We start from the raw sequence: 23,840 nt of genomic DNA, 5'->3' as shown, positions 1-23,840 counted from the left end.
CAATTCTTTAATTTTCTGTTACCTTATTGATTTCTATTTAATGAGGCCTTAAATAAACTAGTATTCATCTGTCACAGCTTACTTTTGATACATTAAAATTTTAGCTGTGTGAACCAGAATTACAAACAGTTGAGAATGTGACCTGCCTTCCAAAGTTATCAGTTAGAGGTACCAATCATTGATTTTTCCAGAAGTATTACTTACTCTGTAAAGGGGTGATGTTACTGCATGTACGTACTAGAAATAGAAGGTGCTGTGCAGTGATGGCACTTTAATGCCTTGAGTCTCACATGCTACTTTAATGTCAGACAAATATTGAATATTGGAGTGGTTCAGTCGGTTAAATGTCTGACTTTGGCTCAGGTCATGATCTCGCGGTCTGTGAGTTCGAGTCTCGCATCAGGGCCTGCTTCAGATCTGTGTCTCCCTCTCTCTCTCTGCCCCTCCCCTGCTCACACGCTCTGTCTCTGTCTCTCAAAAATAAATAAATGTTAAAAAAATTATAAAATAAAAATATTGAATATTAATCTATATGCTGGTAGATCTAACTACCAATTTATAGGAGATAATGGAAAATAGAAGAGGCTTTTGTATGACTCCGTCTTCATGGTATCATTTTAGCCCAGAATGTAATGAATTATACAGACCAAATTGACCCATTTCCTTCAACAAATAAATGGCATATAATAAGAACAAGTAGGTATAAAAACACAATATAAAATATTGGATATGAAAAATATATTTATGATATAGATAGATATTTAGTGAACAAAATACACTCTAGACTGTTGAAGGGACAATTAGTGAATTAGAATATAATACTGAGGATTTAACCCCAGCAAAGTAGATAAGGAATAACATTTCTAATGCATGCGGGATTGTTTGAGAGGCTTCATAAGTCCTTTACATAGGATTCCAAAAGAAGAGAAAGGTATTGGAAAGAAGTAGTATTAATGAGAAAGCTGAAATTTTATAAAATCGGTTAGAATAGAATTGTCAGATTGGAAAGACTTAATGAGTATTGAGTAGGTTAAGAAAATATTTCACTTTTAATCATGCCATAGTAAAAGTGCGTAACATGAAACATTATGAGAAAATCTTAAAAGCAACCAAAAAAAAGACTGTTATTTCAGTGGTGGAACACACCGTAAGAACAAACAATGGAAGAGGAGGTAACAGAGGAAAGATTGCAATAATTTGAGAGGACAAAAAATGGATGTCTTTTGTTCTCTTTTAGTTTTTTATACTATAGTGAAACATTTTGTAATAATGTTTTCAGAGTTATTCTTATACAATACTGTGTTATGATTTATTCTGAGCAAATTGCCATCTTTTTAAAATTTTAGTCATCTTCCTAATATTTTTTTAAATTTCTTTCTAACATTTATTTTTGAGAGGGAGAGAGACAGAGCACGAGTGGGGGAGAGGCAGAGAGAGGGGAGATGCACATTGAAAGCTGGCTCCAGGCTTTAAGCTGTCAGCACAGGGCCCCATGCAGGACTCAGACCCATGAACCGCAAGATCATGACCTGAGCTGAAGTCCGATGCTTAACCAACTGAGCCACCCATGACCCCTAATATTTTTCATTTTTTACTTAACCTGTGTGTCAGGTTGATAGTTCAAATGTGAATATAAATTAAAGATAATGTTCTTTAAAAGTTAATGTATTCTTCACATTCAACTTTTAATCTTATGCCTTAAACTTTTGTTAATAGTAAAATAGTAATGCAGGATAGCAGATAGCCATGTCACCTGCTCTGTATGAAACTCTCAGTGATGTAGTACCTTTCATTTTGTCACTATTTTCACTAAAGGATAATGGAATAAAAATGAGGTGAAAAATATATGCAATTTATTAAACTATTGTATTTCTAATGCATTTTAATCATCCTGGATAATCCAGGTTGATCGTTATTTGATTATCCTGAAATAATTAAATGAAAAATCTGGATTTAACTAACAGAAAGGAGAGTTGCAGCTCTTCAGGTCTGCTTTTAAACATTACGGCTTCACAGAATCCTTCCTTGACCCCATCTTCACCCCTCTAACATTTTTCTATGCCTCTGTGTTCCCTGTACTGCCCTTTACTAACATTTATCATTTGCTTAGATAATTTATTTTATTATTTTTCTGCATCTTTCTGTAAGTTAAGGTCTTTATTAAGTTCTTGTTCTCAGTCTAATAAAGGATACAATATGACTTTTCAGTAATTCTTTAGCTGTTCCTTTCGCTTTTGGGCTATTTTTTTTTTTAATTCTTTAAGTTCTAGTTTAGAAAATGTAATTTTTTTAGCCAAATATTAGTGACAAAATTGGTTGAGACATGAATTCATTTTGTGCTACAATTTAGATAGCAGCCTTCTTGGCACTTGTAATTATTTCTCACTCTAGAGCTCTCATGAGATTCCTTGTACATGAGAGATAATTGTAAGTGTCAAAATGCCCATATTAGCCAAGAGTTATTCTCCAAAATTTGTATTGCAGTCATTTTAATTTAGTCTACTTCCTTACTGGGAAAGCATCTGTAAGAGTAGTACAAGAAACATTTCATTAAAATACACTGGAGTTAAAATTTATTTTGTTGTAAGCAGAAAATAATTTGAATTCCATCTGCCAAGAAAGCAATTCAAAATGAAAACTTTAAAGTCTGTATATTAAAGAGCCTCATCTTGGGGCACCTGGGTGGCGCAGTCGGTTAAGCGTCCGACTTCAGCCAGGTCACGATCTCGCGGTCCGGGAGTTTGAGCCCCGCGTCAGGCTCTGGGCTGATGGCTCAGAGCCTGGAGCCTGTTTCCGATTCTGTGTCTCCCTCTCTCTCTGCCCCTCCCCCGTTCATGCTCTGTCTCTCTCTGTCCCAAAAATAAAATAAATAAACGTTGGAAAAAAAAAATAAATAAAGAGCCACATCTCCCATAAACGCACACTAACTGTGAAGGTCAGTCAATTAGATAAGTTTTTCATAGAAATGAACATAATTTTTTTGTGCTGTGACATAGAGTTACAACAAAGGATTGATCACCACAGAATTATTATTTTCTAGGTTTTTTTTTTCTTTTTGAGTTCAAAAGTAAAGTGAACCTGACTTCAGTTTTAGTTGTTCATTTCAAGGCTGCAATACCACAATTATGAAAATTAGTTAATCTTATGATTGCCTTTACACCTTCCCCTGTTGTACTAACTTTTTTACCCCCTTTAATCTTTGCTTTGGAAATTCCCAAATATCACGTAAACATTAGTATTTTTTTTTAATTTTCTTAATGTTTATTTTTGAGAGGGAGACAGAGCACAAATGGGGAAAGGGAGACACAGAATCTGAAGCAGGCTCAGGCTCTGAGCTGTCAGCACAAAGCCCAGTGTGGGCCTGGAGCTCATGAGCCATGAGATCATGACCTGAGTTGAAGTCAGATGCCTGACCAACTAAAGCACCTGGGCACCGCTAAACATTACTTTTCCAAATGGACTGAGGGTGTTGGAAATAGATATTAAGGTGTTAAAAAGAAATTTAATATGAAAATCAAGGGTTAGTGGAATATTTCAAAAACATACTGCATTTTTATTGTATACTTTGCTCAAAATGTTCATAGAGGGCAAGAAAGCTATATCTGGTAATAAGAGGATATGACAGAACTAACATCACAGGAGCTTGAAAGAACAATCAGTGTTGTTATTTAGAGTAAAATGGAGGCATTGTAAGCATAGAGATGACCACAGACATGTAGATACTGATGCACTTAAGCTATTTGGACTAAGGAAGCCCTCACTCATGGACCAGACTAGAAGATTGGTTATTGGTATGGGTCTTCGATAATAGTAGAAAGTAATGATATATTTTGTCATGTAACAAACCACTCCATGTGGTTGATTCTAATATGGCTTACTTAGGTGGCTGGTGGCAGAAAGAGCCCAGTTACTCACCATGTGGAGTTCTCTGTAGGGCAGCTAGAATGTCCTCAGGACATGACTCAGAGAGAGTGATCCAGGAAAGTGAAGTCACAAAGCAGAAGTCACGATCTCTTTTATGACCTAACCTCGAGTCAAAATCCATCATTTCTACCACACTGTATTTGTTAGAAACAAATTACTAAGTATACCCACATTTAAAAAAATAAGAATGTATCTCTACAAAAAACAATTAACAAGGAATTTGTGGACATATTTTAAAACTACCACAAAGGAGTTCTAATTTTATGTATAATCTGTGATTACATAATATAATTACCTATAGAGAATGATTAGTCTAACAGGATGGTATCAGCAGGCAAAGTGGATTGGAATTTCAAAACCTGGACAGGAAACAAATTGCCTCGGGACTTTTAATAGTAGCAGAATGTGCTTTCTGACCACACATAGTCAAATTGTAAGTCTAGAAAGGATATTAAGAAAATTTTTTTTAATGTTTATTCATTTTTGAGAGACAGAGACAGCGCACGAGCAGGGGAGGAGCAGAGAGAGAGAGCACACGGAATCTGAAGCAGGCTCCTGGCTCTGAGCTATCAGCGCAGAGCCCGACACGCGCTCAGACTCGTAAACCATGAGATCATGACCTGAGCTGAAGTCAGATGCTCAACCAACTGAGCCACCCAGGAGCTCTGGATATTAAAAATTCTTTAGTTAAGGGGGGGGAGGGGTCAGACTGGCATCTGAAATAGACAAGGATTGGGATTCCAAGAAGACGAGTTGTATCAAAATGTTGACAGTGCATGCAGAGAGGATCTATTTCCAAGAACATAAGCTTTTAGGAGAATGGTAAGACTAATAATCATTAGAAATTAGACTTAGACATAAAGATGGTTATAAAAATATTTTGAACAAGATTTCTCTCCTGAAAGCTATAAGCCTTTGTCATTTCTAGATCTTAATACCAATACACTCATGATGTTAATACCAATAGTAATGGTATTCGTATTGGTAATACCAGTGGCAATGAATGGAAGAATGTTTGAACTGTGTATATGTGCAGTTACCATACTTAGTAGTCTTTGTAGGTTTTGTTTTTTCTTTTTAGTTTATTTATTTTGAGAGGGAGAGGGAGGGACATAGAGCCAGAGAGAGAGAATACCAGGCAGGCTCCACATAGCTCTGTGCAGAGCCATACTAAGGGAGTGTCAAGCACTGACAATAAGACCATGACCTGGACTGATATCTAGAGTTGGACTATTAAGGGGCGCCTGGGTGGCTTGGTCAGTTGAACATCAGACTTCCGCTCAGGTCACGATCTCCCAGTTCACGAGTTTGGGCCCTTCATTGTGCTCTGTGATGACAGCTCAGAGCCTGGAGCCTGCTTCAGATTCTGTTTCCCTCTCTCTGCCTGCTTGCTCGCTCGCTGTCTCTCAAAAATGAATAAATGTTAGGGGCGCCTGGGTGGCGCAGTCGGTTGGGCGTCCGACTTCAGCCAGGTCACGATCTCGCGGTCCGTGAGTTCGAGCCCCGCGTCGGGCTCTGGGCTGATGGCTCAGAGCCTGGAGCCTGTTTCCGATTCTGTGTCTCCCTCTCTCTCTGCCCCTCCCCCATTCACGCTCTGTCTCTCTCTGTCCCAAAAATAAATAAACGTTGAAAAAAAAAAAAATTAAAAAAAAAAAATGAATAAATGTTAAAAAAAATTCTAAGAAAAAAAGAAGAGTTGGACTATCAAAAGTCTGATGCTCAACCAACTGAGCTACCCAGGAGCCCACAGTCTTTGTAATTTTTCATCAACGTACTATACCCATTCATTTTGTCTTCAGGCTGCTTTCATAGTATTGTGTAATAAACAAACAAACAAAAACTTAGCCTGTTTTTTAACTTTCTGGATTTTGGGTGGTTTTTTGTTTTTTTTTGTTTGTTTTTTAGGATTGATTTTTACAAGGGTAATACAGTAGAGAATAAGTGTAACATACCTTTGGGAGAGTAAAGTGATAAGATTTGGGTGTTTTGTGATTGTTTTAATTATGCTGTTATTGTTTTCATTTGGTCAACCCAGTGGAAGACAAAATACATGAAATTGTAGTTCACAGAGATGGAAATATATATTAAATAGTAGAATAATACCAAGTTGGGTAAGGATATGAAACGCTAATTTATGGAAAAGATTGTTAATATCTAATAATGCAGAAGATGTATATTACTCCTTTTCCAGAAATTTCACTTCTAGGTATAAAAAGTGTGTTACAGACTCAGTTGACCATATCCTAACATCAGATACACAATAGTTCAAAAAAAATATTCACTTGGCTTACCTCATGTGACACTTTTTCATATTTTCTATCCTAAATCCTTTGTTTTTCACTAAATAAATGTATTTCATAATGGGCTGATAGGTAGTCATATACTGTTTGAAAACACTACCCTACGTAAACTTTCAGATGTGTGCACAAGAAGGCATATACAAGAATGTTTATGGCATTCATTGTTAATAAAAGCAAAAACTTGGAAACAGCCTAAATGTCTGCCAATGAGAAAATGTATAAATAATTTATAATAATTTCTCTATATGCAGAAAGAACTGAACATCATTTTTGGAGAGGATACCTACAAGATACTATTTATGTAAAGCTTTAAAATCTGTAAAGCTATATATATGAACTTAAAGCATAAAGATACAGAAGGGAGCATTTATGGAAGGTTTAGTAGGTGCCAGGTGTGTTCATTCTCACAGTAACTCTGAGCCCTAAGCTAGGTACAGTTATTATAACTATTTTACAATTGAGAAAATCTAAGAGGGAAGTAACTTGCCTAAAGCTACATAACTAGTAAATAGTGGAGTTAGGATTTGAACTTAGTATGTCATGCTCCAGAGTCTGTACCATTAGCCTATGCAATAGGATCTTTCCATAAGAAAAAGGCATTGAAAATATGTAGGAAAACTAAAGATTGTAATTTAGTAGAATGGCTTTGAAAGAGAAAATATCAGGGCTCCTGGGTGCCTTGGTTGAGTGTCCGACTTTGGCTGAGGTCATGATCTTGCAGTTTGGGAATTCGAGCCCTGCATCAGGCTCTGTGCTAACAGCTCAGAGCCTGGAGCCTGCTTCAGATTCTGCGTCTCCTCCTCTCTCTGTCCCTCACATGCTCATGCTCTGTCTCTCAATAATAAATAAACGTTAAAAAATTTTTAAAAAGAAAGAAAATTTCTCACATTTTTATTCTTGAACAAGGGGACTTAGAAGGAATTGAGATTTATTAAAACAGAGAATCAAATACCAGAATTCTGTATTCTGAATTCTCTTTTGTCATAAAAGAGAAACTAAGAAAAGCTCCCGAATTAACAGTAAAATTCTAGCTGAATTATTGCCAGATTAGCAATTAATTAACAGACGATTGATTGTCTTTTTTAAATTGGAGAATTAAAATTACCTAAAATTTTAACTTACCTATATATGGTAAATCAGAAACCTCGAAGATTGAGCTACAAAAGAAAGTTAAGATTTATCTTATGATCTTTAATATGATTTTTTAAAGCTATAACTAATAACCTGTTAAAAGATAAAGTAAAAATATTAAAATTGTATTTGTTCGTGGTTCACAAATCTTACAGTATGAAAATCATCCCAGGAGTGTTATATTAGATGCTTAAAGTGAGATGAAAAGCCATCTGGGCACGGTGCCAGAAACCTGACTTTTGGTACACTTCACAGTGTAGTCACCAGGATTGTTCCCATTTTGACTGTGAATTATTAGAGCAGTTACTTCAAGGTTTTGGTTTTTAAACTATTGTACATTTTCAAATAATATATGCTTCCATCATTTTCCCTTAAAGATACTAGTTTGTGTTTTGGTCATGTTTATTTTCTCTTAATTCAGTAGATGTGTGCTAGCTTAAAAGATTCATAATTATTTAGAGAAACAATTTTTGAGTTCCATATTATTCTGTGTTTAGATGATGGTTTGCTGGTTTCCTCAGACTTAACATGTTTCTTGACTCCATAATAGTTGTGAGGCTTTCAGAAAGCTCCCAGGTTTCCAGTCCAATGAAAGTAAAATCAAAATTAGATGATTTCCAGAAGCATATTTTTTTTCAGTTTGGTATTGGTAATTTTTATTTTATAGAAGACATCTAAAAAACAGAATATACTAAAACTGGAGGATTTTTTAGAGTGCAGATATAAATACAGTATTAGGAAAAATGTTAATATTTACTTGCTGTAAATGAGTATGAAGTACATTCTAGCTTTGGATGTTAATCTGAGGTTTGTCTGGTTTTCTTCTCTAGTGATGCTATTGCTGAGATTAGAGCCATTTGTATTGAAGAAATTGGAGTATGGATGAAAATGTATAGTGATGCCTTCCTAAATGACAGTTACCTAAAATATGTTGGCTGGACTCTTCATGATAGGGTAAGTTACTGTTTCAGACTTTGATAGAAGATATGCTTGTCTCAATACTAGAATGCTAGGAATTATGATGGCATTAGTTGAGTTTTTGTTTTTAAGAGTTGTAATAATATGAAAATTTAAGATGATACACCTAAATAAATTGTTCATTTGATGGCCATGACAAAACTTGAGACATTGGCCTGTGTGGAAATTCTGTCTTAATTTACTGTAATACCATCTTAAACCAAGTTGACAACCTAGTACATCTAAGGTTTTAAGAGAATATACCATCCCAAGAAGCTAATTATCTTTTTCTAGCTTGGAATCAAAAGAGATTCCTTGTTTCTCTTAATATACAACAACAACAACAAAACCTTCTTGTTTTGAATTTGTTAAAGCCATATGACAGTGGAGTATTTTATAAGAGTTGAGTAGATTTGTTGGATTTTAGAATATTTGATCTAAAAATCCATTTTTATTTCTGTGCCCCTAGAAAAGGCGCTCATTTTGAAAGGAATCCCACATTATCAAATGCTGAATAAGTAATCCTCAAAATAACCAAGGGGAGGAGTGACAAATTATTGGAATTTTTATATTGAATGACCTGATATTCTATAACTTAAATTGCCAGATATTCACGAATAGAGAAACCTTACAATTTATCTTAAATTTTTAAATGCAATTATATTATTAGACTTTTAAGACAATTTTGGTAATACTCTAAGACTTATTTTTTATGTATTACCATTATCAGCCTGTAGGGCATTTACTTTTTAAATAAAAGCATGCTAAATATTACCAAAGATAATTTGAAAACCGTAAAATTTCATATATTATAATAAAACAGCCCAGGGGATTTTACAGACCACTTTTGCTATAAGAAATAGTTCAGAGTATAGGGAGATCATCACCCGTTGGTTGTTCAACCCCACAATTACTAATGTTTAATTGATGATTATAAGGGGTTCTTATCCCCTACCTTATTTGAAGGAATATCCAGTTAGTACACAGTGAATTTTTTCCTGAATATTTATCTTTGCTGCAATTCAGAATCCTTTTCTCTACACTAATAAATCCCAAGCTTGATCCTATGTTTTCTTTCTTCTAATCCTCATGTGGAATTCAGGACTTTCACAGCTAAGCCTCATCTCAGGTTTATCCAATTAAATTTTATGCATTTTGAGAGAAAGAATTATACAGTGTGTCCTCACAAGCATACACGCATGGCTAAATCTAACAAGACAAACTTTTTAGTAGGAATAAATTTAAACTCTTGTATTTTTATTCCTCACCACTACCATACCAGTTTTCCTTCTTCTCCTCCCTCCTCCTATCTCCCTAATAGAGTATCCTACTAAATTTAAGTAACAGTAAAATTGCCGGTTTTAACAGAATTTATGTAGGGCTGCAAATTCTGGGGAAGACATATTTGTTGGGACTTACCAAATACAAACCACCATTACTTTAAAATAAATCCCAAAACCATGTTTATAGAAGTTTTCTGTCCAGATAAAGGAAGAGGGAGGGAGGTTTTGTACATTGTTGATAAAAGGATATGAGAATACTATTTTCAGTAGAACATTTTTATAAACCTCTTTTACAGTTACTTTATTTAGAAAAGAGGGGGGTGGGAGGGAGGGGCGGGTGGGTGATGGGTATTGAGGAGGGCACCTTTTGGGATGAGCACTGGGTGTTGTATGGAAACCAATTTGTCAATAAACTTCATATATAAAAAAAAAAAAAAGAGTGTCAGTAGTAAGTAATCCCTTCTAAGCTTTCCTTTTTGTCACTCTAATATCACTGAAATGTTGCACTTTTTTCCATATGAGGACTGTAGTCATTTGCTTTCTCTCCTTTTTAAAAAAATTTGTTTTAATGTGTTTATTTGTTTTGAGAGAGCTCGTGTGCACAAGCAGCGGAGGGGCAGAGAGAGAGGAAGAGAGCGAAAACCCCAAGTAGGCTTCACACTGTCAGCACAGAGTCTGACACAGGGCTGTCACTCACGAACTGCAAGATCATGACCTGAACCGAAATCAAGAGTCCAGCACTTAGCCAACTGAGTCACCCAGGCGCCCTTCTTTATCTCCTTTTAATCATCTGTTTGAAAGTGCTTATTCTATAGGCTGTGGCCTCTGCCTTCCAACCTGTCCTGTGCCTTTTCAAATGAGCTGATAAAATTCCTGTCTTTTTTTAAGATTACATTTTAATTATAAATTGCATTTTTTGTTTTATTGAGATATAATTGACATAACATTGTATTAGTTTAAGGTGTACAACATAAAGATTTGATATTCCTATGTCTTGATTTCAGAATATCAGTCCACATTCCTCAATAAGACAAACTTTTTTCTTAATACTGCAAGTTCATTTAAATTTTGTTGTATAAGTTTTGGTCAATAGAAAGACAAGCAGTCTCTAACTAAAGGAGTTATTTATTAGAGATTCAGTTCGTCTTTCTATTGACCAAAACTTATTTCTAATTTCTCTACTCGTTGGTTTTTTTAGTTCTCTCATTGATGGTGACACAAAATAGGTCTAATTTAAATTCAGCTGTGGTAATCTCTGTGTTCTAGACTAAATATCCTAGTCTCTTTACATTTATGCTCATGACACTAGATTACCTTTCACTTTCCTTTACGGTTTGTCAGTATTGCTCTTTATTGTTTTTACTTTTAGCGCTCTGTAAAATTCTTCTTTCTTGCCTATGCTTGATACCTCATATCAGAATCTCTGTAGTGCCTGGGTGGAACCTATTTTCTCTTGTTCCACCCCATTTCTTCTTCTCTGTGTTGACTCATCCCATATCCTCTTTAAGTTCATCTAAAGCCTTTTTAGCTCTTTATATGTCAAGCAGAATGATACTTGACGCCTATCACCAGGGTAGAAGTTCAAACACTTATGCCCACTGCATCTTGAAATCAGGTTTGCCAAGGAAAAGACAACACAGTCAAGCACTGGATGGAGCAATGTTTTACTCACATAAGAGGGGACAGAACAATATCGACTTCACTAGTGGGCCTTGGTCCTCCATGGCCAGCAGGTTCCAACCAGCAATCAGCATGGGGCAGTTGCCCTGCATGTACCTCTCTTATGCCACAAAACTAAGGACCCTGTCCTCTCCCCTGAAGAGATAGTTTTAGTAGTGAGTTTGGCCAGGTGCCTTGTGACTCACATGGTTAAGAAGACCATGGGGACCTACAATGAGTCTGAAATAGGAACGATATTTCCACAAAAGGCAGTTATCCCAGCACAGGTTGCAAAGACTCATCCCTTGATAAGGAAATGTTCCAGACCCACGGCCCATTCTTATGCAGCCAAGTAAGGGTCAAAAGAATGCATGCAGAAGACTACCTTTCCCAGCAGTCCACACCTCACCCCTGCTTGGTCATCAAAGTGGCAGATAAAGCAAATCATATCCTGTAGGACCATTGCCCGCTCCAAACCCGAAGACAGAATTAGGTCCGATAGGGTCCTTGAACAACCTATATGGATGTGGATTGCTCATACAGCTTCCCTGTCATTTGGAGATGGCACTTACCAGGGTGCTTAAGAGAGCCAGACCCAGGAGAATGATCAGGCTTCCCTGGAGGATGGTGCTCAACTAGAAACCCCAAGTGCCTAGATTAAGCCAACTAAAGAGGTTAAAAACTAAGTCTGAGGGCCTGTGAATATACAGCTAATAACCATCCCATCTGAATGTGGATATTCACCAGCTCAGTTTTTAACTTGAATTATTGACATATGTACACACATGCCACACTTTTCTACACCAGATGATCGAGGGCTGTCACCACACTGGCTAGTGAGTTCATTGAGTCTTGTTGATCTTGAATGGCTTACACAGTAGCATTAACTATTTCTGCCATGGTTAAGGACAGGTTGTATACCATTTTTTCTAGGGCTACATACCTATACCCAGTATTAGAATTTGGATAATTGAATGAAACCGGTGGTTAATTTGTCTTCCCAGGAGGGAACTGTGCACCACTCTGTGGTGTGTCAGCAAAGCATGTCCTTTCCAGCCCTCTCTGCAGTTCCTGACATGGACAGTGAGGCAATAAAATCTTTCCCTTGGAGGCATACATTCTGTTGTCCATTGGAGTCCACAGAGAAATACGTAATACAAGAGTGTGGGTGACATCCACCAGGGATTTGTTCTCAAAATGCTGACTCGTCTCAGCCTGCTTTTGCCATGTGGTTACCAAGAAAGAAAAGTTACATATCGGGTGTCCACATCCAGAATTTCAATAAAGATTAGTAATAACCATTCTAGTACAGGGGTCTTTTTTCTGTCACATCATAGATGATATTAAAGCAGGAGACTCCAGGGGCGCCTGGGTGGCTCAGTCTGTTAAGCGTCCGACTTCAGCCCAGGTCACTATCTTGCGGTCCGTGAGTTCGAGCCCTGCGTCTGGGCTGATGGCTCAGAGCCTGGAGCCTGCTTCCAATTCTGTGTTTCCCTCTCTCTCTGCCCCTCCCCCGTTCATGCTCTGTCTCTGTCTCAAAAATAAATAAACGTTAAAAAAAATTAACAACAAAAATAAAAAAAATAAAGCAGGAGACTCCAGAGTATGCTTGCATCTGGACTGTATTGAAGGACTCACCCAGTGATTTGACCCATTGATAACTAAGGAAGGTCTGAATAGTTGTAATTGGCCAGGACATTATAGTGGGAATGCAGGGCAAGAGGGACTTTATTCCAGAATGACAAATCCAGCATTGGTTAAGTTTCCCTTCTCTTACTGTGGCTGTACAGATTTTTATCAAGTTGTTGTTTTACCAGGCATTCTGTAGCAGAGGATTCTGTAGGAATGAGAAGAAAGAGTAATGTTTCTCCCTGTCTTCTACTCCATGAACCTCCTAAGGCCAAAGATGCTCCGGTCTACTACTTGTGGTGCTAATTACTTAGGTGTTGCAACCCAGGCTATCTGCCCCAATCCTGATGCTACTATCTTTTTGAGCACCCAGTGTCATTGTTGCTTGATCCATACTTTTTGGCCTTAATTGGCCAATCCAGAAAGGGAGGTCATGTGCTGCACATACTTGACATTCCAGTAACATCACCCACCTGATCTGAAGGACACTAGCACTGTGGTACTTCTTGGTTTTGTCTCCTACCCTTATGGTTTCCCATAGAAGGGAGGTGCCCAACGGAAGCATCACATCCAGAGTAGGGTCAGGGGGCCACGTCCGGTGTGCTGTGGCAGCCAGAACTGCAAACCAGTACACCAAGGGGAAAAAAGAATGACTGCTATACTGAGATTGGTATTTTGCAGGCATAGCCTAAACACATGGCTGCCTACTCCCTGCCCTCCACTGCGTCTAACCTCAGTATTTCCCAGCATGCATCATAGTGCCATTTTCCCCTTGTACTGCCGTGCACTGTTTAGTAGCCATACAGCCCTAGTCAGATGGGGGTACCAATTCATTAGCAGGCTGTCTTGGTATTCTTTCTTTAGTTGCTGTGTAAGTCACCCATTCATTCATTTAGTGGCTCCATTGGCATGAAAGTGATAATATGCATAAAAAGTTCATATTCCATGAGAATATATACCCATTGTTGTCTTGCTTGGGCAATGAAGGATATTCCTTGGTCAGAGTGAAATCTTTTAGGGCATCCAAAAATATGACATAAGGTTTGTTAAAGGACAGCTATGATAGTTTCAGTCAGCATCCAAATGTCAGACTGGAATAGGAATACCATAGTCTGAGTAGGTGTTAATGGCAGTGAGGCAGCATCTGTGCTCATGGCTATGGGTTGGGGATACAGTGTGATCAATCTACTAGACCCAGGTGGGTCCCAGTCCTTGGTTAATGTGTCCCAGTTCTCTCTAGATGATTTGAGTATATTGAGAAGAATCATAAGATTGCACTGCATCCTTAGTCTTGGTGTCTTCCAGGGTTATCCCTTGGGCTTTGCTGCATTTTTCACATATGCAGTGGACTCCCATGTCCAGTTCATAGATATACCCAGTGAGAGATTGTTGCAGCCTGCAAGGCACAGGGTGGATTGGCATAAGAGTGCTACTTATGCTTTTATTTTAAAAAGTCTTTTGTCTTGACTATCCACATGAGTGACATATTTTTTTCTTTATAGACAGTAAGCTGCTGCCTTGGTTCTTTTTCCCATATGGGACATCCCTTAACAGTCTAGTCTTTTAGTTGCCATTCTCCTGACCATTGACGAGAGCCTGTGAGTTGGTAAAAATGTATCATGGCATGGTGGTAGGGGTGGCCTGTACAGCTATCACCAAAACACAGAGCTTGGCCCATTGGATAGAACATCCACATCTTGTCTCAGTTGAAAGATGGCCATCTCTTGGCCAGGTGGCAACTGCAACCCAGCAGACCCTATCTGCTTTAAGTTCCACAGGGCAGTCAGTAAACCATGGCTTACAGTCACCAGGCTGTGCCCTAGGTAGCCTTAGGAGCTACCTTAAAATCTTGTGCCCTAGGTAGCCTTAGGAGAGGCCAGAGCATCCCCTATAGGTTCTTTGTGCCTTTCTGGTAAGCTGGCTATTTGCTTATGGAGCCTGCTAGTCCCTTGGGATTCTGTCCAGGCCTTATATTGAGTGTACCATTTCCATTTTATGATTGAACTTTGGTATGAACCTTTCTAATTTTATTGGTAGGCTTTGTAATTACCCAAGTGAAAATAGACAGTTCAAGTTGTAGTGTTTGTGTATAGCACTCTGGATGTAAGATGCTCCATCTCTATTAGTGCCCAATAGCAAGCAAGGAAATGTCATTCAAAAGGGGTGTATTGGATGGTAGCTTCTGGAATTTTGCAGATCCAGAGTCCAAGAAGCCAGGGCACCACAGTGGCAATTTCCTGCTGCCACAGACCAATCAGTATGTTAGGGGTGTGTGGAAACCTGCAGTTCCATCAGTCTAGCAAGTTTCAAAGGTCCCCAAAGCTATGTCTGGGCCATGGCTTGTTGAATAGCTTCCAAGGCCTGCTGCAGCAAAAGACTTCATTTAAAATTGGTGCTTTAAGGGGTACCTGGGTGACTCAGTGGGTTGCGTCTGACTCTTGATTTCAGGTCAGGTCATGATCTCACAGTCAAGATATTGAGCCCTGTATCAGACTCTGTACTGGATGGTGGAGCCTGCTTGAGATTCTCTCTCTCCCTTTTGCCCCTCCCCCATTCGTGTGTGTGTGTGTGTGTGTGTGTGTGTGTGTGTGTGTGCGCGCGCGCGCACGCGCGCTCTGTTTTTCTCTCAAAATAAATAAAATTGGCTGCTTTGTGGTTCATCTCAATTAAAGGAGCCAAGAAAGCACCCTGGTGGGACACATGCTCTTTAATTACTCAAAGAGGCCCACTGGTGTTGGGATTCCTTTTTATTAATGGGTGCTGCCGAGGCCTATATTTTTGTTTGATTGTCTCTGGGATACTTCTTTAGTTTCCCACCCAAGTGCCCCCTAATAATTGCACCTGATACGCCAGGCCCTGGACTTCATCTAGTTTTATAGTCACATTGGCAGTAATCATTTCATTAGTGACTTAAGTATAGCACTGCAGCCACATGTTTTTCAGTTAGCCCTACTGTCAGAATGTTATTAATGTAATGGATGACTAAAATGTCAATGAGGACTTGGGCTTATTGAAGATCAAGCCCTAGTCAATAATGACATATTACAAGAAATAGAGTAAAAGTGTATGCAGGGTGTTTTGTGTGAATGCTAATTGGTCCTAATCCTCTTCATGCAAAGAGACTGAGTAAAAGTCATTAGCCAGATCAGTAACAGTGTACAAGTTTTCCCTATGGGTTGCCACCATTGTGTACTGATGACAATATCAGGGGCCAAAGCTGGAACTTCTCCATTTAACCTGTGAAAATCTATCAACCTCCATGCTCTGAGGCTTTCCTAACTAGCCAGACAGGGCTATTATATTATGGCAGGATGGCTATCAGCTCCTCTGCTTATCTTGTCTTGAATTAACAGAATAGTGTCCTTTTCCCCATCATGGATTCAGTATTTTTGTTGAACAGTATGCAGTGGTTTGGGCAACTCTGTAGTTTGCAAGGAATGTACCTGGCCCATTATGCTTGAGTCTGTCCTTGTTGTGGTGCATACCCCTTGAGGTGGCGATGGCATTCAATACTACACATAGTCAGAATGTTAATAACCTAATTATATACTTAGTGGTGGGGACTATAATCATCAGCACACAAAATGGTCCAGAGGACCCTATCCACAAACACACGTGGACTTATCCATCATGGGTAACTACACCATCCTCAACCACCAAAAGCTACTCCTACGAGGACCTAAAATTATTGCCATTGGAGTACCAGTACCCAAGGGCTCCCATAAAAGTCTGAATTCCACCTCCACCTTTCATTCTGTCCTGACAGGGGCATAGGGCCTCTAGTTTCAGGTAGGGACTCAGAGACCTTGGCCCCATCCCTAACTGTGCTGTAGACATTTGAGTCTACTATGCCCCATCATCAAACGTGCACCAGCCAGGGTGCATGAGGCTCCCCTGGGTCCATCCACATCTGTCCTCCACTTACAGAGAAGGACTTCATTTCAACAGTTTTGTTTTCAGCAATGCCATCAGTGGTTTCACACTAAGTGAAAACTCATCTTATTTGATGTGTGTAGGAAGCCAGGATCAGGAGACATTTCCTACATGGGACCCCTTTACTTCTCTCAGAGATCAATTGTGACCCCTAAGACACCATGTGAGTTGGGAGTTGGCATGAGAGCAGGAAGGCAGTCAAAAGCCAGAATATAGTTTCCATACTCTTTTGAGAACCCACCTCACATTTCCACCCTCATCCATTGCACCAGCTCATCCTTGTTGTTAGATAATCCACATCCCATTTGTCATCATATGTCCAGAGGGAGAGACCAGTAGTTCAGTCAGCCCATCGCTACTACCCCATCTACAGAACTGGCAAGTCTTTTCAGTGGGGCTAGCCCTTTTGTGTCCACCATTTCATGGTGTTTTATTAGCAGCTGTGGATCTCTTGGTAAGGAAGTGTTCCAGGCCCAAGGCCCATTCTTATGCAGCTAAGTTGGGGGTCTTTACCAAGTTGAGGGTCTAAAGACGGCATGCATAAGACTGCCTTACCCAAGGGTACATAACAAGTCCCTTTCAATATTACTTCCTCTCTTCTTACCAAATTAAAAAAAAGAAAAAGGAAAAAAATGCATACAAGGAAACTTTTGGAAGTGATGGATATATGTTATTGCCTTGATTGTAATATCATGCATGTACACATATGTCCAGATTCATCAAACAAACATGAATTTTTTCCTTGTGTATCTGTTATGTCTCACTAAAATTCTTAAAAATAAAAAAGACTTCCTTCTGTCTACTCTCTTCCACTTGCTGCATACAAACACATCTTCTTTTTTTATACAATTTATGTATTTTTTATAATTTACATCCAAGTTAGCACATGGTGGAACAATTTCATAAGTAGATTCCTTAAGCCCCTTTCCCATTTAGCCCATCCCCCTCCACAACCCCTTCAGCAACCCTCTGTTTGTTCTCTATATTTGAGTCTCTTATGTTTTGTCCCCCTTCGTGTTTTTATATTATTTTTGCTTCCCTTCCCTATGTTCATGTTTTGTATCTTAAAGTCCTCATATGAGTGAAGTCGTATGATTTTTGTCTTTCTCTGACTAATTTTGCTTAGGATAATACCCTCTTATTCCATCCACGTAGTTGCAAATGGCAAGATTTTATTCTTTTTGATTGCCGCATAATACTCCATTGTATATAAATACACCACATCTTTTTGATCCATTCATTCATCCATCAGTGGACATTTCAACTCTTTGGCTGTTGTTGATAGTGCTGCTATAAACATTCGGGTGCATGTGTCCGTTAGAAACAGCGTACCTGTATCCCTTGAATAAATACCTAGTAGTTCAATAGCTGGGTTGTAGGGTAGTTCTATTTTTAATTTTTTGAGGAATCTCCATACTGTTTTCCAGAGTGGCTGCACCAGTTTGGATTCCCACCAGCAGTGCAAAAGAGATCCTCTTTTTTTTTTAAACACTTATTCATTTTTGAAAGAGAGAGCACAAAGGGGGGAGGGCTAGAGAGAGAGAGGGAGACACAGAACCTGAAGCAGGCTCCAGGTTCTGAGCTGTCAGCACAGAGCCTGATGTGGGGCTCAAACTCACGGACCATGAGATTATGACCTGAGCCGAAGTCGGCCGCTTAACCGACTGAGCCACCCAGGCACCCCCAAAAGAGACCCTTTTTCTCCACATCCTCAACATCTGTTGTTGCCTGAGTTGTTAATGTTAGCCATTCTGACGGTGTGTGGTAGTATCTCAGTGTGGTTTTGATTTGTATTTCCCTGATGATGAGTGATGTTGAGCATTTTTTCACGTGTTGGTTGGCCATCTGGATGTCTTCTTTGGAGAAGTGTCTATTCCTGTCGTTTGCCCATTTCTTTACAGGATTATTTGTTTTTTGGCTGTTGAGTTTGGTAAGTTCTCTATAGATTTTGGATACCAGCCCTTTATCTGGTATGTCATTTGCAAATATCTTCTTCCATTCTGCCAGTTGCCTTCTAGTTTTGCTGATTGTTTCCTTCCCTGTGCAGAAGCTTTTTATTTTGATGAGGTCCCAGCAATTGTTTTGCTTTTGTTTCCCTTGCCTCCAGAGACGTGTTGAGTAAGAAGTTGCTGCAGCCAAGGTCAAAGAGGTTTTTGCCTGCTTTCTCCTCGAGGATTTTGATGGCTTCCTGTCCTATGTTTAGGTCTTTCATCCATTTTGAGTTTATTTTTGTGTATGGTGTAAGAAAGTGGTCCGGGTTCATTCTTCTGCGTGTTGCTGTCCAGTTTTCCCAGCACCATTTGCTGAAGAGACTGTCTTTATTCCATTGGATATTGTTTTCTGCTTTGTCAAAGATTAGTTGACCCTATGTTTGTGGGTTCATTTCTGGGTTCTCTATTCCGTTCCATTGATCTGAGTGTCTGTTCTTGTGCCAGTACCATACTGTCCAGATGATTACAGCTTTGTAATATAGGTTGAAGTCCGGGATTGTGATGCCTCTTGCTTTGGTTTTCTTTTTCAAGGTTGCTTTGGCTATTCGGGATCTTTTCTGGTTCCATACAAATCTTAGGATTGTTTGTTCTAGCTCTGTGAAGAATGATGGTGTTATTTGGTAGGTATTGCATTGAGTATGTAGATTGCTTTGGGTAATATTGACATTTTAACAATATTCTTCCTATCTAGGAGCATGGAATCTTTTCCCAGTTTTTTGTGTCTTCTTCAATTTCTTTCATAAGCTTTCTATAGTTTTCAGTGTATATAGATTTTTCACCTCTTTGGTTAGATTTATTCCTAGGTATTTTATGGGTTTTGGTGTAATTGTAAATGGGACCAATTCCTTGATTTCTCTTTCTGTTGCTTCATTCTTGGTGTATAGGAATGCAACTGATTTCTATGCATTGATTTTATATCCTGTGACTGCTGAATTCATTGATCAGTTCTAGCAGTTTTTTGATGGAATCTTTGGGGTTTTCCATGTAAAGTATCATGTCATCTGTGAAGAGTGAAAGTTTGAACTCCTCCTGCCTGATTTGGATGCTTTTTACTTCTTTGTGTTGTCTGATTGCTGAAGCTAAGACTTCCAATACTAGGTTAAAAAACAGTGGCGAGAGTGGACATCCCTGTCTTGTTCCTGATCTTAGCGGGGAAAGCTCTCAGTTTTTCCCCATTGAGGATGATATTAATGTTGGATCTTTCATATATGGCTTTATTATCTCAGGCTATGATCCTTCTATCCCTACTTTCTTGAGGGTTTTTATCAAGAAAGAATGCTGTATTTTGTCAAATGCTTTCTCTGCATCTTTTGAGAAGATCATGTGGCTCTTGTCCTTTCTTCTATTGATGTGATGAATCACATTTATTGTTTTGTGGATATTGAACCAGCCCTGCATCCCAGGTATAAATCCTACTTGGTGATGGTGAATAATTTTTTTAATGTATTGTTGGATCCAGTTGGCTAATATCTTGTTGAGGATTTTTGCATCCATGTTCATCAGGGAAATTGGTCTATAGTTCTCCTTTTTAGTGGGGTCTTTGTGTGGTTTTGGATCAAGGTAATGCTGGCTTCATAGAGTTTGGAAGTTTTCCTTTCATTTCTATTTTTTGGAACAGTTTCAAGACAACAGGTGTCAACTCCTACTTATATGTTTGGTAGAATTCCCCTGGAAAGCCATCTGGCCCTGGACTCTTGTTTTTTGGAAGATTTTTTTATTACTTATTTGATTTTTTTACTGGTTATGGGTCTGTTCAAATTTTCTATTTCTTCCTGTTTCAGTTTTGGTAGTGTATATGTTTCTAGCAATTGACCCATTCCTTCCAGATTGCCCATTTTATTGGCATATAATTGCTCATAATAATGTCTTATTATTGTTTGTATTTCTGCTGCAAACACATCCTCTTCTTGACAGGCCACCTGCATTTGGTTCATTTTAACTCTTCCACTGTATTCCTATTGGGAGTATTCATATAACACAAATGCATTTTAGTAAAAATTAGCATTTCTTCTAGAAGCATGAATTATTGTCCCTTAAAAACACAACTCATTATGATATCATGCTACACAATAATTTTTACAGCTCTTAACATTTTCTTTCAAAAGGAATTTTGCAAAAATGTTGATTAGTTAGAGCGTCTGACAAATATGCCCAGCCTCTTCGTTCAGCAAATCATTTCATCTGTGTTTCTTTTCTGTTTTCATATATTTGTATATTTATTCATTCAAAATTATTTATTGAGAAGCAACTATGTATTAGGCACTGTGTTAAACAGTATTCACATTTGAATAGAATTTTGTGTAATGGAAGACAACAATGCTTTTAGATAGTATAATAGAAATAAGCTTCAGAGTATAGTAGAAACCCAAAATAGATCCATTACCAAAAAGGCAACTGGAGTTTTCATCTAAGTTATTTTATAGTTTCTAAAGTGCTGTCATGGGTACCATCTTATTTAATTAAGTTCCTGCATCGTGGGCAGGGCATGTTATAGGTAAAGAACCAAGACTTAGGAAGAGAGGCAGTCAGTTGAGAGGCATGACTGGATAAAGTGAAGTACGATTCAGTTAGTGTCTTTGCTCTACCTATATTTGGCTGTGGAACTTGGATAGTCATTTCATCTTTGATGGCTTTCTTCTTTTTTTTTTTCTTTTATTTTTTTAATGTTTATTTTTGAGAGAGACAGAGCGCGAGCTGGGATGGGGCAGAGAGGGAGATATAGAATCTGAAGCAGGTTCCAGGCTCCAAGCTGACAGCACAGAACCTGATGCAAGGCTTGAATCCATGAGCCACAAGATCATGACCTCAGCCTAAGTCAAATGCTTAACGTGCTGAGCCACGCAGACGCCCTGATGGCCTATTTTCAAATCTATAATTGGAAAGAAGTGAGGAAACTACCTATATGTTATCTTAGATCTGGGTTGTGATTTTATGCTGGGACAGCTCTCCTTAGTCTTTGGCTCATCCATTGTTGATTTCTTGGGAGTAAATATATCACATAATACTCTTTTTGGGTTTCTCCCTATCTTGCCTCCAGGAAGACCATCTCCTTTGAGCCATCTCCATGAATCTCTGGACTGCCCTTTGACTTTGCTGCTCATTAACATATTTATGCCTCCCTTGCGTCTAATGGTTACGTAATTCTACCTTGTCTCTGCTATTCTGTGCTCTTACCTGCATCGCTACCAGAAGCTAAATTTTGAGTGTCTCCTGTCAGCCCTAGTCTACAGAACACTATCACTCTGGATCTTCTCAGTAATGTCTGTGCACCCATCACCAGTATTTTCCTTATTGCCTTGGTAAACAGAGTATTCTCTGGGCCCTTATGAGGAACATATTCAACTGGTAGGTCTTCTGAGCTTATATAATAGATCCTATCCGGCATGCTTTTCTTTGTCTTTAAATTTCTTCCTTTCTCATTGTGCCACAGTGATTCTGGCATCTCTGTTTCATTTAATATTCACCATTGCTGGGGCGCCTGGGTGGCGCAGTCGGTTAAGCGTCCGACTTCAGCCAGGTCACGATCTCGCGGTCCGTGAGTTCGAGCCCCGCGTCAGGCTCTGGGCTGATGGCTCAGAGCCTGGAGCCTGTTTCCGATTCTGTGTCTCCCTCTCTCTCTGCCCCTCCCCCCGTTCATGCTCTGTCTCTCTCTGTCTCAAAAATAAATAAACGTTAAAAAAAAAAAAATTTAAAAAAAAAAAAAATATTCACCATTGCTTTTTCCTAGAGCTATCCAGCAATGTGTTAGGCCATTTCCAAAGGCCCTTACAGGGCCTTACATCCTCTTTCAAAGGAGACTGCCCTTTATCCAAAAACTCTCCCACATTCTGTTTTCTGTTCCCACACCCTCAGCAACCACCGACATATTCTCCTGGTTCTTGCTGGTTCAAGTTGCCCCCTTCCTATAGCACTCCGTAGCATATATTGAGTTACTAATTTCATATTAAAGGGTCATCTTAGAGGTCGTCCTGCCCTGGAGCAAGGAGATTGGGCTGTTTTATCCTGTATCATTCCCCACTGGCTGTAGGCCTTATCATGGAGGAGGGAAAGGGTTTAGACAGGAGGGCACTGTGGAGCATAACCTCCCAGGAATCTTTGTGCCAGGTGATTCCTTTCAAGCATGGTCATTTCTCCAGAGAGAGGTGCAGCTATGAACCATTAGCAGTCAACACAGGAGCAAGTAGGAAGATTAGCCTTGTATATTAGGATATGGGGATCTGGGTGGGTCATCAACAGCATCTACTACAGGTGTCTCAAGTTCCTCCTATGTGGTCGAGACTTTACCAACAAACATCATCTCATTCAGTGATATGCTAGAGATAACTTGAATCAGGTTACAAGACATTATGCACATCCCCTTGCAAATACGAGTTCCATAACATCTGCTGTTGGTAGCTTGAAACTGGCTGTAGATGGAGTATTTACATCACAGAAATCTGCAAATGCAACAGTTCAGGGCCCCATCCCCCAGAACTGGTTGTTCAAACTTTGACCAGCATACACCTGTATTTAATCCTTGCTACAACTGTATGAAGTTGGTTTCACCGTTTAATAAATGAGAAAACTGAGGATCAGAGTGATTAATATACTTGCCTTCTCTCATGTTGCTAATAAGCTATAGAATTCGAAATTAAATCTAGTTTTGTTTGATTCTAGAATGTGGACTTCTGTTATAGCACATTGCTTTCTTTTTTGAATCCTTTGAGAGAGTTGGCTAAATTTCTAGGTGATCGTCAATATACTTTGATCACAAACATTTTCTATTCCAAGTTAATGGCTTTATTGAAGATACTCCTCTAGTAAATAGCAGCCTCAGGACATTTCACTTTATCAGTTTGTTTCTGTTTTAAGCATTCTTCTCTTTACCTGTTTTCTTTCCTAACTCCTCTTTGTGGAATGTAAAATGCACCCAGAAAATATTTGTTAAATGAAAAAATGATGACCCTATAATATGAAATTAGTTTTTTCTACGGGACTATTTAATAGTTACATAAAGGGCAAATTAGCATACCCTGCTCTAATTAAAATCATAG

The 23,840-nt window shown here is 38.8% G+C and overlaps 1 protein-coding gene across 1 annotated transcript in view; it reads left to right on the top strand.

Moving 5' to 3' along the window:
- The window catches only part of STAG1 (stromal antigen 1), a 400,899-nt gene that overhangs the window by 269,468 nt on the left and 107,591 nt on the right, over nt 1-23,840 (top strand). The window contains exon 10 of the mRNA XM_047100346.1: nt 8,186-8,309. Coding sequence (XP_046956302.1) covers nt 8,186-8,309 — 124 coding nt within the window. The remainder of the gene's footprint in view (nt 1-8,185; nt 8,310-23,840) is intronic.

This window comes from Lynx rufus, unplaced genomic scaffold (assembly GCF_022079265.1).
Source record: "Lynx rufus isolate CCGP_SWC_20201006 ecotype Redwood Valley unplaced genomic scaffold, mLynRuf1.p SCAF_5, whole genome shotgun sequence".
Taxonomy (NCBI): Eukaryota; Metazoa; Chordata; class Mammalia; order Carnivora; family Felidae; genus Lynx; species Lynx rufus.
The sequence above is the reverse complement of the archived record's forward strand: the minus strand, read 5'-3'. Positions and strand labels throughout refer to the sequence as shown.